This window comes from Strigops habroptila, chromosome 5 (assembly GCF_004027225.2).
Source record: "Strigops habroptila isolate Jane chromosome 5, bStrHab1.2.pri, whole genome shotgun sequence".
Lineage (NCBI taxonomy): Eukaryota > Metazoa > Chordata > Aves > Psittaciformes > Psittacidae > Strigops > Strigops habroptila.
The window spans coordinates 36792551-36806655 of NC_044281.2; the positions used below are offsets into that span (position 1 = coordinate 36792551).

Genomic DNA, 14105 nt, shown 5'->3' on the forward strand with positions numbered 1-14105 from the left:
ACAGTGAAGAACTTCTTCTTTATATCTAACCTAAACTTCTCCTGTTTAAGTTTGAACCCATTACCCCTTGTCTAAGGGAGGTGATTCTCCCCCTCTACCCTGCTCTTGTGAGACCCCACCTGCAGTACTGCATTCAGCTCTGGGGCCCCCAACATAAGGACGTGGACCTGCTCAAGCAAGTCCAGAGGAGGCCACAAAGATGGTCAGAGGGTTGGAGCATCTCTCCTATGATGACAGGCTGAAAGAGCTGGGCTCTTGGAGAAGGCTCTGGGGAGACCTTAGAGCAGTCTTCAAATACCTAAATGGGGCCCACAAGAAATCTGGAGGAACTTGTTACAAGGGCATGTATAGGACAAGGGCATATATAGGACAAGGGGGAATGGCTTTAAGCTGAAAAAGGGTAGATTTATATTAAATACAAGGAAGAAGTTATTTACTGAGACAGTAGTGAGGCACTGCAACACGTTGCCCAGAGAAGCTGTGGATGCCCCATCCCTGGAAGTGTTCAAGGTCAGGTTGGATGGAGCTTTGAGCAACCTGGCCTAGTGGAAGGTGTCCCTGCCCTTGGCTCAGGAATTGGAACAAGGTAACCTTCCTTGGTCCCTTCCAACCCAAACCATTCAGAGGTATACAGTTCAGAATGCAATAAGTACAAGTCAAAGCCTTGAACTGCAGAAGACAACTAGCTCCTTAACTAGTGTAAAGATTAACTTATCAAGGAGGCACCTCATGAACCAAGCAAAGCTTCAGGAACTATATATTCAGAGAAACAGCTGATGACAAAGGATATTCATCAGACAGGTTGTTCTGATTTGTGCTGGAATAGAGTTAATTTTCTTCCTAGTAGCTGGTGCAGTGCTGTGTTTTGGCTTTAGTCTGAGAATAATGCTCATAACACACAAATGTTTTAGTTGTTGCGTAAGTAGTGCTTACTCTAAATCAAGGACTTTTCAGTCTCTCATGCCCTGCCAGTGAGGAGCAAGAAACCGGGAGGGAGCAGAGACAGGACACACGACCCAAACTAGCCAAAAGGGTATTCCATACCAGAGCACATCATGCTCGGTATATACACTGGGGGGAGCTGGCCAGGAGGCACCTATCACTGATGACTACTCAGGGATCAACTGAGTATCAGTTAGTGGGTGGTGTGAGCAAGTATACTGTGTATCACTTGGGGGTTGTTTAGGGGCATTTATTCCTTTCTCTCCCTTTATTTCCTATTATTAGTTTACTTTATTTCCTTTATTAAACTGTTCCTGTCTCAACCCAAGGGTTTTTATCTTTTTCCGATTCTCCTCCCCACCCCACCAAGACACAGGTTGAAGAACTGCCTAGTTTACAAGTCCTAATATTTCTAGTCTTCCAGCATATGATTCTGATTCTGAATTGCATCTGAAGAAATAAACAGCAGAGATTCTTTTAAAATGGTGACTCAAATAGGTAACTGTTAATTACATGCTATTTAAAATTGAGACAGTCAGTATCTTCCCAGATCCATACCATTTTCTAATTCATTTACTAAAAGTAAAAAGCTAAAAACAAGAACATGTTTTCTGTACAAGTTACATGGAATTTGAGTTTATTCTAGATAACAGCTGGTCTTTTTTTGCTTTTCTGATTTTTAAGTTAATTGAGTGCACGGTAGGAAACAAACATTTCTGTGCTTTAGTTCAGATTTTTCAATTAATAAAAAAAAAAAAAACACCTTCGATTTGCAAAATCACCCTGTGATACAGGTGTTATTTGATCATTTAGTTTCCTAAACCCCACTGACCTCTACGATTTCTCTATCTTCTCTCCAGTTCTGTCTTTCCTTAAAAGAAGTTATACACCATTTATCTGTTAATGAGGTGTTACAGCTGAAATTTGAATCACAGAAGACTCAGGAAATTCAGAGTTAAAGTTTCCACAGTAACTTTAACTTGGCCTCCTTAAATACATGCATTACAATAGGTTTTTCCGTTTCTCTCCCTCCACTACCCCCATCCTCATTGCCTCGTTTTCCCTGTGGATATGCTTTTGATCCTGTTTATCGGTTACAGAAGATACTCAGAAGTTTCCCACCACTTTGAAACTAATTCTGTTGACTGTTAGTAATGTTGGAAACACCGACATAAGCAACATTTAAGTATCAGCAGTGTAGACAGAAGTGAAAGCAGACAACTGTGTGGGTACTTGGTGTAACGGGGACAAAAAGGGAAACAAAGGTTATCTGTTTTCAACTGTGTAATACTGGGCTCCAGGAAACTGTGAAGACCCCTCTCCACCAACACTGCGGTGCATGCAGCGTGCCACCTCCTTTAGTCAGTTAAACTTGGAAGAAACAGAATAATATCCCTTATTGGAGCTAGCAAGAAACCAAGCCACAAGAGGTAAAGCAAGAAATATTACCAGTTGCTTTTAAAAGTCTTTTCTTATTTTGTTAGCAAACCTAGAGAACTTGTGTATCAGATTTCAAAGTCTACGCTCTTCTTAGTGCCTCCTTTCTCCTCATATCTTCTTGGCATACTCAATATAAACCCTTTCCTCTTATTTATCTGATTAATATCTCAAAAAGCAGTTAACGTGACCTAGGAAACAAATAGTAGGACACACACACATGATAGTATTACTATACCTGACTGCCATATTAATTTCACTGCATGCCTGAGTCTAGCTCATCTATGCAGCTTTGGGGTTCTCAACACCAGGCTATTGAGTATATTGTACTTAAATGCACAACATGAAACATTTCATTTGATCATGGTTTCCAGGTAGTACTGTATATTAACTTTAGTTCTGTTACTTAAGCACACAAACCAGATTTAACCACTAAGATACTTCAAACGATGCCAGATGCTATTAATTTATCTACGCAAAGAATTCCAGCATGTCCAACACTGACAGAGTTAAGCTGATTAGTCAGTGTTTTCACAGTGCCTCAAATCGGGTTCCAGGTCTCTGACAAGGCTCCCGAAATAGCTAATAAGCTTTTCCTTTGGGGAAGGCAGGAGGGGAGAGGAAGGGTATGTTCTTTACTACAATTAAAGCTGGGGTGAAACAGTTAAATTTTTAAAGAAGAACAAAAAAAAAAGAAAAGAAAAAAAAAAGAAAAAGGGGGAAAAAAAACCCACCAAAAAACCCCACCAAAAAACTACCTAGGTATTTTTTCCACTTCTTTCAGATAGAAAGCCAGCCAAGTTCTGGAACATAGCTTGTGAAATGTGTTTTGCTGAGTTTTAGGATCTTTGGATTGTTTCACTTCATTCTCTTTCTTTTTCTTCTGATGGCATGCAAAACCAAAATACCTTCATAAGATCTTCTTAGTTTAACTGAAGCTAGTATTAACAAACCCCATTATTTTTAGTCCAAAGAGAAGCTAAATATTAATATTCATGTCATAACTACTTATAAAACAGTATTAAGCCCGTTTTACAAAGTAATAGTACATGAAGAACCACCTCAATTAAAAAACAGTCCACTATTACTTAGCTTTCTCTGTTTTTTCTTAGCTACTTATGGCTGAATGACTAGCAAAAGGAAAACAGAAATGTATAATCATACTATATACTGGCAGTTTAAAATGGGATTTTTCTACTGCTATTGCACTAATTGATAAATTATGTTTTTTAACATTCACACGTATGATCTAAAAAGTATCATGAGAATCCTCCATTGCATGTTGAAAAGTACAGACATTCCTGGCAAATCCAAAGAATCCACCAATTTAAGGGTGGATTCCTACAATTCTCTCTAATTCTATGGGCTTATCTTCAACATAGTAGAAATGGCAGTCAGGCTGATGAGCCAATTCTATTAAAACCTGCATCTTTATCTTCATCTTGATGAGGCTGGATTTTTCATTTTTTAAATCCATAATGAACACGGTAAAAACTGTGCTTTACAACATGGCACAGAATTCAATGCTTGAACAAATATTTTAAAGAATACTCAGACAAACAGTTTTCAATTAGGCAATTATTTGTTCCATTAACCATTTACTAGTACTTTTGCTTAATATAAATCTGCAACAGTTTGACCTGAGAACACATCAAACTATCCTCTAAACAAATATTAACTTTTCAGCAAAAGGGATGTCCAAAATCCAAGTACAGAACTATACCTGCCATGGATCCAGCCATTAATCGATGCACATGCCCTGAAATCCCAAGTTGCTTCTTTATTACCTACAAAATACAGAACATTTACAATAATTGTGTATCAGAAAACACAGGGAAGTACATCACACAGTTTATTAGCACATTAATGCAATCTCTGTAGCTGTTTCCAAAACTTTACAACACTACAAATTCAAACCAAATCACCTAATTACTGTTAAAGGAATTTTCTGAGCATTGCTGCTGTTACCAAGCAGCAATATTTTCCTATTAAAAACATGAAAGAGCCAAAATTCTACTAACAAGGCAAAATCATTAGTTGAAAGTATTTGTACTGTTTACTTCAGAAACTAGATTGATTATTTAGTTATCTTTAACATGTTACACAAGGCAAACTGAATACTATCCTTCTTGCATGAGAGAGTGAAAAAGACACTGAGAAAAGCTGAAAAGTGAGACATTTGAGAAGAGTAAATGTTTCTTCTACACACAGCACATGAAACATACTCCTATAAGGATGTTTTTAAGACTTTGTTTAACCGGATTAAGAAAAAAAAAAAAAAAAAAGCTTTTATCAAATAACTGAGACTATTTAAGAAGCAGTTTCTGCTTTCAAGAAAATAATTTCCTATCTTCCTTCTTTATATTTTTTCCCATTCTACACATTCCTGCAAAACATCTTGAATGTTGTTGTCAATTAATAGATAAACTGCTCTGATGCCAAATGGTTTCTCAAAATTTGCAGATTCATAAATCATTTCATTATCAAGTATGGCATGCAGTCTTTCATTCAACACAACATAAAAGAAGCACAGATCAACAGCATTTATGATTACACCACAAAAAAAAGAAACCGTAAAGCTTGTAACAGTTACTTCTTTGTATCAGCCTTCTGAAATTTGCTCTTTAGGGAAGGGAATCACAATTTCGATCTCAGTGTGTTCAGTAAAGATCACGCAATTTACTTCACTGGGTATTAATCTGACCTTCCGAACATGGAATTCCTCATTGCTAACAGTAAAATGGTATTCTTCACCACATATAAGGAATGTTTAAAACATGTTCATGCTAACACCTGACCTCCAAAAGAAGTTGCAGGGATTTATTATGTATTAAAATATATATTAAATGCACGAGAGCACAAAGGAATCCACCAATTTTGTGCAACCTTGAAATAACCATTTTCTCTTCCAGGTCATTTCTATCTAGAGCCTGACATAGTCATTTGTCAGGTCAAATATAAGAGTCATATCCAGATAGACTTTCAAATTTAAGTTATTCCATCCATCAACTACTAAGAATCCCAACACAATAGGTTCCATTTCACATTTTGTTGTTACATTTTTCACGAAGGGCTACTTTATAGCAATATAAACAGCAGCAGACTTGAGATTAACTTTTTCTTTCATTAAAAAAAGTATTCTCAACAATACAACGGTACAAAAATCAGCAGACTTTTTTTCCCTTAAGCGACACTACAAAAAGCTTCACTGGTGTCCTGACATTTTTAACAGCTAGATTCAGATAAACTTAATAAGCAATCTTAGAAAAGACATGCAGCTAATTAATATGACAAAAGGTCAGCATTAGTTTTGACCACTTAAAGAATCTATATTCATTGTAGGCAGGAGAGGGGGGGAAAAAAAAAAAAGGAAAACAAAATAAATTCAACTACCTTTTTATATTGGTCAAATGCCATAAACTGAATTGCGCCATATGGAAAGATTCTAATCATCATTGCCCCGTTTCCTTTATACAGCCCAAGGTAACCTTCCTTTCTGGGGACAGCACACAACGTAGAAAACACTCCTGCCAGCAATACAAAAAAGGTATTTTTTGTGGGGAGGGGAAAAAATAAATCAAGCAAATATTACTGACAATAAGAAAGTATGCATAGAACTGAGGCTGGATAGTGTTGCTTATTAACTGTGGAGAGTGGAAAATCCACTTTCAATGCCCAAACACTGCCAGAAGGAGAAGATTTAAGGTTAAGTCTTATCAGTTTTCTCACCTCCCAGACTCAGTGAACCTCTTTCCAAGCCACACATTCAGGCCCCATGACTTGCCTGGACTGCAAGCAATGCTACTGCAGATGATGCTATCCACTCACAGAAGCTAATACTAACAACAGAAGGAAAGAAACTGGTTGACTTGCAATACAGCCACTTCAAAATAAATACTTAAAAATCTAAAACCACGGGAAAACAATCTAATATTGCTACATGCCATCAAGGAGGAAAGGAAGTAAACAAGTTTAAGACTGTCACTACTTCCACCTTAAACATCTCACACTTCCTGTCCCAGGATTGTTGCAATGTGAAGCAATCCTATTCCCTTAATAGTTAAGAAATAATGCAAGATCATACAAAGTTTGGGCAAAACCTACAGTTTTATTATAAACATATTATTAGTGATGCACAATTGCTATCAAATGGAGTTTTAAATTATTTTTTAAAGCAATAAACTATCAGTTAAACAGTTTTCATTCATATGCAACTACTTAATAATGTAAGACCTGAACATGAAAAAGGCTTACGCATTTATCTTACTTTCAGCCAGCAAAAAAAAGAGTAGTTGACAAACTTCAAATGGAAGTTTAACTAAAAGAAGTATTATTTAGTTTCTGGAATTCTAAGAATGCAATATGTATTTTTAAGATGTCATGCAAATACTTATGCCGTGATTAAAATTTCTCTCTACCCTGCCATGAGGAGTTACTGTCCTTATTTCTTAAAACACATGCTCTGAGAGCCACGGGGCACCAACGCCAGACTAAGGGCAGCAAAAACATTTAGTGAGGACTTTGATTAACTAAACAATCCATCATGTCTCTGCACTTAATAGGTTATCTCACCCATCTAATTTTCTTCTTTGCCTACATGTAACAAAGATGTGCAGTAAAGTCAGACACATTTCAAATAATCAGCATCATATCTAACACCCAAAATAGGGAAGAATAGAAGATTTTACTTGCTAATTATGGCACAGTACAAAGCAAACAGAAAATAAAAATTTAATATATCAGTCAAACCAATTATTTCAGCCTTCAATTCTTAGACTGCAGATTTGAGTGCATACTTATGTTATCAAAACACTACCCTACTTGTGTTTCCCTTTTTGGTACAGTCAAGTGAATATATCTTCATTAAATTCTGTTTCTGTTTAGTGTCTGAGGGGAAAAATTCCAAAGTTGCATTACATGTAAAATTAACTTATTCCATCTGTTTTTCTTGACAACTGCAACACACTTAAATTCAGAACCTAAGTTATGACATATTTCAAGAACGTACAACATAAAATACCTCAACTGCTATGCGCAAGAGGGCACTGTTACAGCCCCACAGAGAATGGTTCTGAACACGCCGACAACTGTAGGTTTCTTCTCTCCATGATGCAACACAGATGCCGAAGATAGATCGACTGCACCTCACGCCATGCACAAATCCACTTCTACCTTCAATTCACAACCACCATGCTGCTGTCTGTGAGTGAGCACGTGTGAGTTTTGCAGGATTCAGTGGTCACTATCTTGTAATCACGATCCCCTGCGAACAAGGGCTGCTGAGCCCTGAGAACTGGCAATCGCTGTAGCGGACTGCAGCAGCTACCAGCAGCAGTGACAGTTCTTACATAAATGATCCAAGCTTTGAACCTGTGATTACCAATCTCCTGCTGGCTTCAGTGAAGGGAAGATCAAGCCCAGCTCTTACATGCCTTATTGAGGATTATTCTGACATCTCAATCTCTAACACACCAACCAATGCCACAACTTACTTGCACAGGGATTTGTTTTTCTTCTTAAACACTAACAAAACATGGCACAGAGACTGACCAAATGGATGCAACCTTCTGTCCGACCAATGCCTTTTTTTATCAGCCACATCATTGAATATATCAGCATGCCCAAGCCATACACATTGCATTTAAAAATCAAAAATGAGAGACACAGCAGCCATCTTACCTAGGTGTTTGTAATGGTGGTTATGAGCTTGCAGCAAAATCTTTACTCGATCCAGTGGTGCAGTAGTTGTTTTGGCACAACATCCTGCAACACCTTTCCAAAAGGGGAAACAGAAAAGTGATGGGATGCAAAACTTCTTTACATCAGAGACAAATAAGGGATTTCTTTAATATATTTTTAAATGGAATAGGGGAGGAGAAACCCAAAAACTGGAAAAAGCCCTTATGATGAGTAAACAGCCTCTATTAGAAGTAAGCTACAAAACCCTCAAAGCCTTAACTAAATATATAAACTACTTTTCCTGATTACAAAAACCCAGGACTCCATCGCTCTCAGCTGCTGAAGTCGCAGCAGAACCTTTCAAAGTTGCTCAGGAGTTTCCCACCCGGTTTCCTCCTTCCCTTCTGCGGAAAACTGTGCTGGCTACTGTCCCCAGAGTGGGCTACCTGTCCGCCGTGTACCCTGTGCTGCTTCAAAGCCAGAGATGCAACAGCGAGTGCGGCCTGACATGAAAAGTTTAAATAAACGAAACGTTTTCCCACCCCCTTGCAAACCAGGCAACTGGGACGACACCCCATGGGAAGAACAAAGAGGCTTTTTCCGTCAGAGGTTAATAACACAGGATTGTGCTTGCGAGGCTGGCCCCCGTTACACACCCCCTGAATCTTCACAACCGCAGTCGCAACTGCTCCAGACGGGGACAACCCACCTTCCCCCCGCACCCTAGCGAGGGCTAGGGCTCTCAGACCCTTTAACTGGCGACTGCCCGGGGCTCCTCGCTGCTGCTGACACACGTGCGAGCCGCCCGCACAAGTACATTACTGGAGAAAGAGGAAGCCCCCACTACCCCTGCGGACGATCCTCTCAACAGCAGCTTTACCTTTACCGGGGAGATTGACACGGAAGTGACCTCCGCCCGCCCGCCGCTCCGCACCCCGGATCGGCCCGCCCGCCCTGCTCTCTCCCGCCGAAGCCCGCTCTCCCGCCCCTCGCAGCCCGTGGGAGGCCCACACAGACCAGGCACCGCACGCCGGCGGGCAGGGGCCCGCCCGGGGCACCCACCTCCGGCAATAAAGGAGCGCAGCCAGTAGAAGTCGCGGTGGGCCGCGCCCGGGGGCAGAGCGGCACCGGGCCCCGCCGCCGCCGTGGAAGCCATGGGGCAGGGGCAGGGCCAGGGCCAGGCCGGGCGCGGGCGGCGGCGGCTCCCTCAGGCGGCGAGCGGGCAGCGCATGGGGCAGCGGCGCCCCCGCCGCGGCGCAGGGGCGGAGCTCGGGGCGGCCCGCGCCGAAGCATGGCCGGGGCCGGCGGGCCGCGCCGAGGCGCTTGCGGATCGCGTCAGACGCGGGGGGGCGGGCCTGGGGCGGCCTTGGGTGGCTCGGGGAAGCCGCGAGTTGACCGCCTGGGAGGCGCCGCTGTGGCCGGTCGTCAGCGCTTGCTCGGTCCGGTGCAGCGGGGAGGATGGCTGAATGGGGAGCCGGCTCCTCAGCCGGCCGTGTGAATTGTCAGTACCCCCGGGAACCGCTTGCCGCTGGTTGAAAAAGGTCATCGGTGCTCTGTTCCAACGCATACGTATTTGTAGATCTGTATGTGCATACAGCCAAAGCTTAAATAGCGTTAATTAGGTTATACAGTAAAATACATCGATTTTATTAAGCGTTTAAATGGCTACTTAAACTTTATGCAAGAACGTCGGTATTTCTTTTGTCTACAATTATGGTTTCATAGCAAAAAATACTGAGTTTTTATTCATATTCAAGTTTCAAACTGCATTGGAAAGGGAAATAGATACTGGGGGGGAAAAAAACCCACAAAAAAAAAAAAAAGTACAACTTATTTAGAATCAGAGGGGTCAAGCCCAGTGTCGTCTCTGCAGCTGCCAACATTTTTTGCAATTTTTTAGATTTTCTGTAAGGTCTCCGCTGAATACAGTACATGGGGCTTTCCAGGAGGCATTTAGTTAAGCTTTTGTCCTTAACTCTTGGAAAATATCCTCACAGGGTCTGAGTGCTGGTGCATGGTGTGAGGAAGGAAAGCATACCTGATGCCAGACACTGTTGAGACAGTCAGTGCTGCCAGCTTTTCTCTCAGTTTTCCAGTGTTACTCATCTATTTCTCATGCACTTTTTGCCCCATACATCTTGACCCGAGTTTCAAGTATTTCAGATACCAAAATCCCCTCTTTAAAAGTCAGTCTTTTAACATGAGAAGTCAAACAGTTCTCAGTGCTTGCACAAGTAAAATGAACCCATTTCCAAACAAATTTGTTGGAACATTTTTTCTTCCTGCTTGTGTCAAACTGCCTTCAAGAGAAATTACTCATTTTTTTCCTTTAATAGGTTACAGACCTTAAAATTAAGTTTTTCTGCATTGGGAAAACTTTATTTTGCTCTGTTTGATCATTATGCCGTTTATACATTTGGGAAATGGCTGTTACAATATGCATTTTTTCCAGTAATAAAAAAAAGCATAGCAAAGGTGGACAGATTTCTTCCAGAAAGTATGGATTAAGTCCTTTATAGCAGAAAAATCTCAAGTCTTTTACATTTTTTTATATACCCAGGAAATTCATATTTTTTGTTGAAGTCACTCTGATAGTTAAGTCTTTAATGGAAAAGCAATTGTTCTGTGGGTGATTGAAGCAAGCTTTATAGTTGCTGTTGATGTGGTTTTCCCCAACTAATTTGTGTTCTTTTGGGATTCTGATCAGGAAAAGCCTCCCATCACCACAGCAATAGTACTGCTTTAACAGCTCCAACTGTAGAAGCTTAATTTATTACTGCTTTCCCACAGAGAAGTGTTGCAACTACAGTAACAGCTGAAAATCATCTGGTTTCTAGAGTTTCACCAATGACTAGAAAAATCGGATAACTGCATAAATGGGCTATTACTTGTTTTGGATACAGGCAAGGTATTTCAGGAAGGTATTGTGTCAACCCTTGCAATTTGGAGAAGTATGCACTGTGAATGCATACTGCTTAGGAAAGCAATAAGAAACCTGTATTGCAAAATTAAACAGAACGTTTCACAGAGATATACTAACACATAAAGGAGTTCAGTAATGAGCTTTATGCTTTCTTGCTGCTTCACTTCATCTTTTCACCTTGAAGCATTTAAGCCCTTTGCAGGATTTCTCTGGTGACTTCTCTTTTATGATCCATTCTTAAAAGTCATCAGCATTTTTAATGCCACTCAGGTTACACTTATGCCTGACACTACATCATCCTTCCCTGGCAGATAGATCATAAACAGGGGAAGACATTAAAGTCAAGATGCTCAAGGCAGAGCTGCTAACTTAAAAAATAATTCAAGCAGGTGGGTAGTTTTATAAACAGCTGTAATTTGTTTCCGAATTTTTTGTTGTTGAAGATGCTTATTTTCATAAAGATATTTCAAATATTTATCAATTGAAATAAATTATCAAGTCTAAAGTTAGATAAGCTATTCTCATGACTGTTCTTGCCGAAAAGATTATATTCTGTGCTTTTACAATACTGATTTACACCAAGCTTTGTTTTGAGACAGTTGTACAAATTATCCTCAAGAATTATGCCTCTGGGCTATAGACATCAGAAATTTTTTTTTTCCCCCCACTTTATACTTGCTTCTGGTCTTTACTAGTTAGCAATCTGAAGTGACATCTATCTAGTTGTCTGTTCTTTTTCCTCAAACCTTATCCAAACCCACTCTGAGTACAGAACTTTCCCTACATGAAACTCAGGTATTTGAGGATTTTTTTCCTACTTCTGCAACAGGCTTGAAGATTGGAAATACTCAAGCAAATCTCAATTCCCTATTGATTTGGCATCTCAAGCTCTCTTTGTCTCTGCCACCAAGCAGACAAAATAGCACTGCTTCCTGCAGTGAAATGAGCTAGGAGCCAAGGGTGACCACAGCATAGGTAGTATACTCACCAACCAGCATAATCCTGTAGCAAGACAGGCAAAGCTGGGTGGAGGGAACAGGCTCCATCAACAGTCACAGCAAGGGCACAAGGCAGGTTTAGAGTCTACCCAGCGAAACAGCAGCAAATAAGGCCCAAAACAAGACTGGAGACAAGTCTGAGAGTCATCTAGCCAGCCAGGTCCAGATAAGAAACAAGGTCAGAAAAAGAACTCAAAACAGCACACCTATAACATAGCTGAGACAAGGAGTAACTGCCTGCCCAGGCCTGAGCTTAAATGGAGCTCCTGGGCCCATGGGCCAGGTGTGTGGGTGGAAGCCTCAGGTGAGGCTGGCCAGGGCCACTAATGCCTGTTGGCACTCTCAGGCCCCTGACAGTCCTTACCCACAGTGTGTCACTGACATCTTTGAGAAACACAAATACGTGACTGTCTCGAGTCACTGAGTCTGCAAATACAGTGACGCCAAATTTCTTTAGGTAAGCAGGTCTCTTCCTTTCTTTCAGGTGCAGGGAAGAGGTGTGTATTTCATACCCTCTGGTATCACATGGCTTACCGCAGAAGTGCAGTAGACTTGAAGCACCCAAAAATGCCATGTCGGTGCATGCAGAATTAGCGATGTCTTCCCAGATGCAGTGTTTACTACCCAGACACAACACAGTCATTCTGCACTCATGCTTTATGTTGCTTATCCACAACCATGCAATGAAGTAAGGGCCAAGATTTCCAATAAAAAGAAACTGGGGGCAAAATGCTGCCCACCACAGCTCAGGTACATCTGATAGGAAATATTTAGAGTAAATTAAATGGACCTGTATAATGGGCATCGCAAGATTAAATGGTAGTCGCTTCTGGCCATACTTCATGTAAAATGGTATTAATGCTTAAACTATCTGTGTTCAGCATGCTTACAAATGTTAACTTATTTTCACTGCCAATCAAGCAGGTAGATACTATCTACAGAATCAGGGCCAAGAAAGACTAAATGAGGAAGTCATTGTCAAAACCACAATTAGAATTCAAGAGTTCTTGCATTAAACTCGTGGTGTTCAAGAATTTTCTCTTTCAGATACTGCCAACTAACAATGTTGTGGGTGATTTATCTGATCATCTGTATTACAAACACAGAGGCACTGACAGTGGTTGGCTGGTGTTCAGCTGGGTTCACAGGCACAGCACCACATCAGTGCAACATATAGTTTCCTAGGTCATGTCTGGTCTGGGAGCGGGCTCATCACTTTGTCACACTGGAGTCTGAGCTAATAAATCTAAAGGAGACTTTGCAAGGTAGATACTTTAATCCATGCTGTATAATCACACAAGGAGCCAGCTTTAATGTCTCAGCATCACGTTTCCACTATAAAGGAGGCAGGGCTAGCCAAGATAGGCCTGGTTAGATCCAATCTTTCCCTTATAAAGCAGCATAAGTGTCTTTGCAGTGTAATTCCTAGAGCTTTTGGTTTGTGGAGAGCTTAACTTAGGTTCATCATCAGTGGCATGTCTAACCTTCCCTAGCCTGAACTGATGCTGTAACTGTTGCAGAAGTCTGATCTGGATGACTCTGCAGGATTGATTTAACAACAGCATACCTGAATAGTTCTGTTTCCAGGGGCAGGGTTCTGAGGGCACTAATAGGTCTTAATGGACCTGAGCAGCTGCACCTGGGGCCTCTGCCTACACCCTCTACCCATAGGTCCAGGAGCTTTATTTAAGCCCAGCCCTGGGTAAGGTATATTCCCTGTTGATTTGGAGCCTGGCTTTGGTTCTGTTTTGTTACTAGGGACTCTGCTTGGTAGCTTCTTACATGGTGTCTAATTTTGCTTACTCACTGGGTCACTAGATCTGCTTCTGACCTGCAGGTTGACTTCTTAGTTCAGCTTCAGACTGGCTTCATTTTCTTGAAGCTGATTTATTATTTGGACTCCTTGCTGCATGGGGATACCACCCCTAGGCCTGTCCTGTTTGCCTTGTGTGTGTACAGTGGGGCTGGATGTTGGCTAGTGAGATCTTTGCCCTGTTGGTTGTTATGTGGGGCTCCCTGTCTCTCAGGGAGCAGCTATCCCTTGGAGCTCCCTGATACTCACCGCAGACTCAAATTTTGCCAGAGCTGCCTGCAGTGCAGAGCTACTTATGGGTTTTTTCACTGTA

The 14105-nt window shown here is 41.2% G+C and overlaps 2 protein-coding genes across 9 annotated transcripts in view; one reads left to right on the forward strand and one right to left on the reverse strand.

The window, feature by feature from the left end:
- The window catches only part of SLC25A16 (solute carrier family 25 member 16), a 23598-nt gene extending 14269 nt beyond the window's left edge, over positions 1-9329 (reverse strand). For 4 of the 8 annotated variants that reach the window (XR_003991473.2, XM_030486547.2, XM_030486548.2 and 1 more), the window contains exons 1-4: positions 9121-9329; positions 8059-8151; positions 5773-5906; positions 4103-4166 (exon numbers count right to left, since the gene is read on the reverse strand). Coding sequence is in view for 7 of the 8 variants with exons in the window: in XM_030486547.2 (XP_030342407.1) it covers positions 4103-4166; positions 5773-5906; positions 8059-8151; positions 9121-9214 (385 nt within the window). In the remaining variant the exon portion in view is untranslated. Of the gene's footprint in view, positions 1-4102; positions 4167-4972; positions 5459-5772; positions 5907-6108; positions 6219-6951; positions 7479-8058; positions 8223-9120 lie in introns of those variants that run through there. The other 4 variants (XM_030486550.1, XM_030486549.1, XM_030486551.1 and 1 more) reach the window with 4 other exon arrangements.
- TET1 (tet methylcytosine dioxygenase 1) overlaps positions 8501-14105 on the forward strand; it is an 80388-nt gene continuing 74783 nt past the window's right edge. The window contains exon 1 of the mRNA XM_030486521.1: positions 8501-8667. The gene's annotated coding sequence lies outside the window, so the exon portion shown is untranslated. The remainder of the gene's footprint in view (positions 8668-14105) is intronic.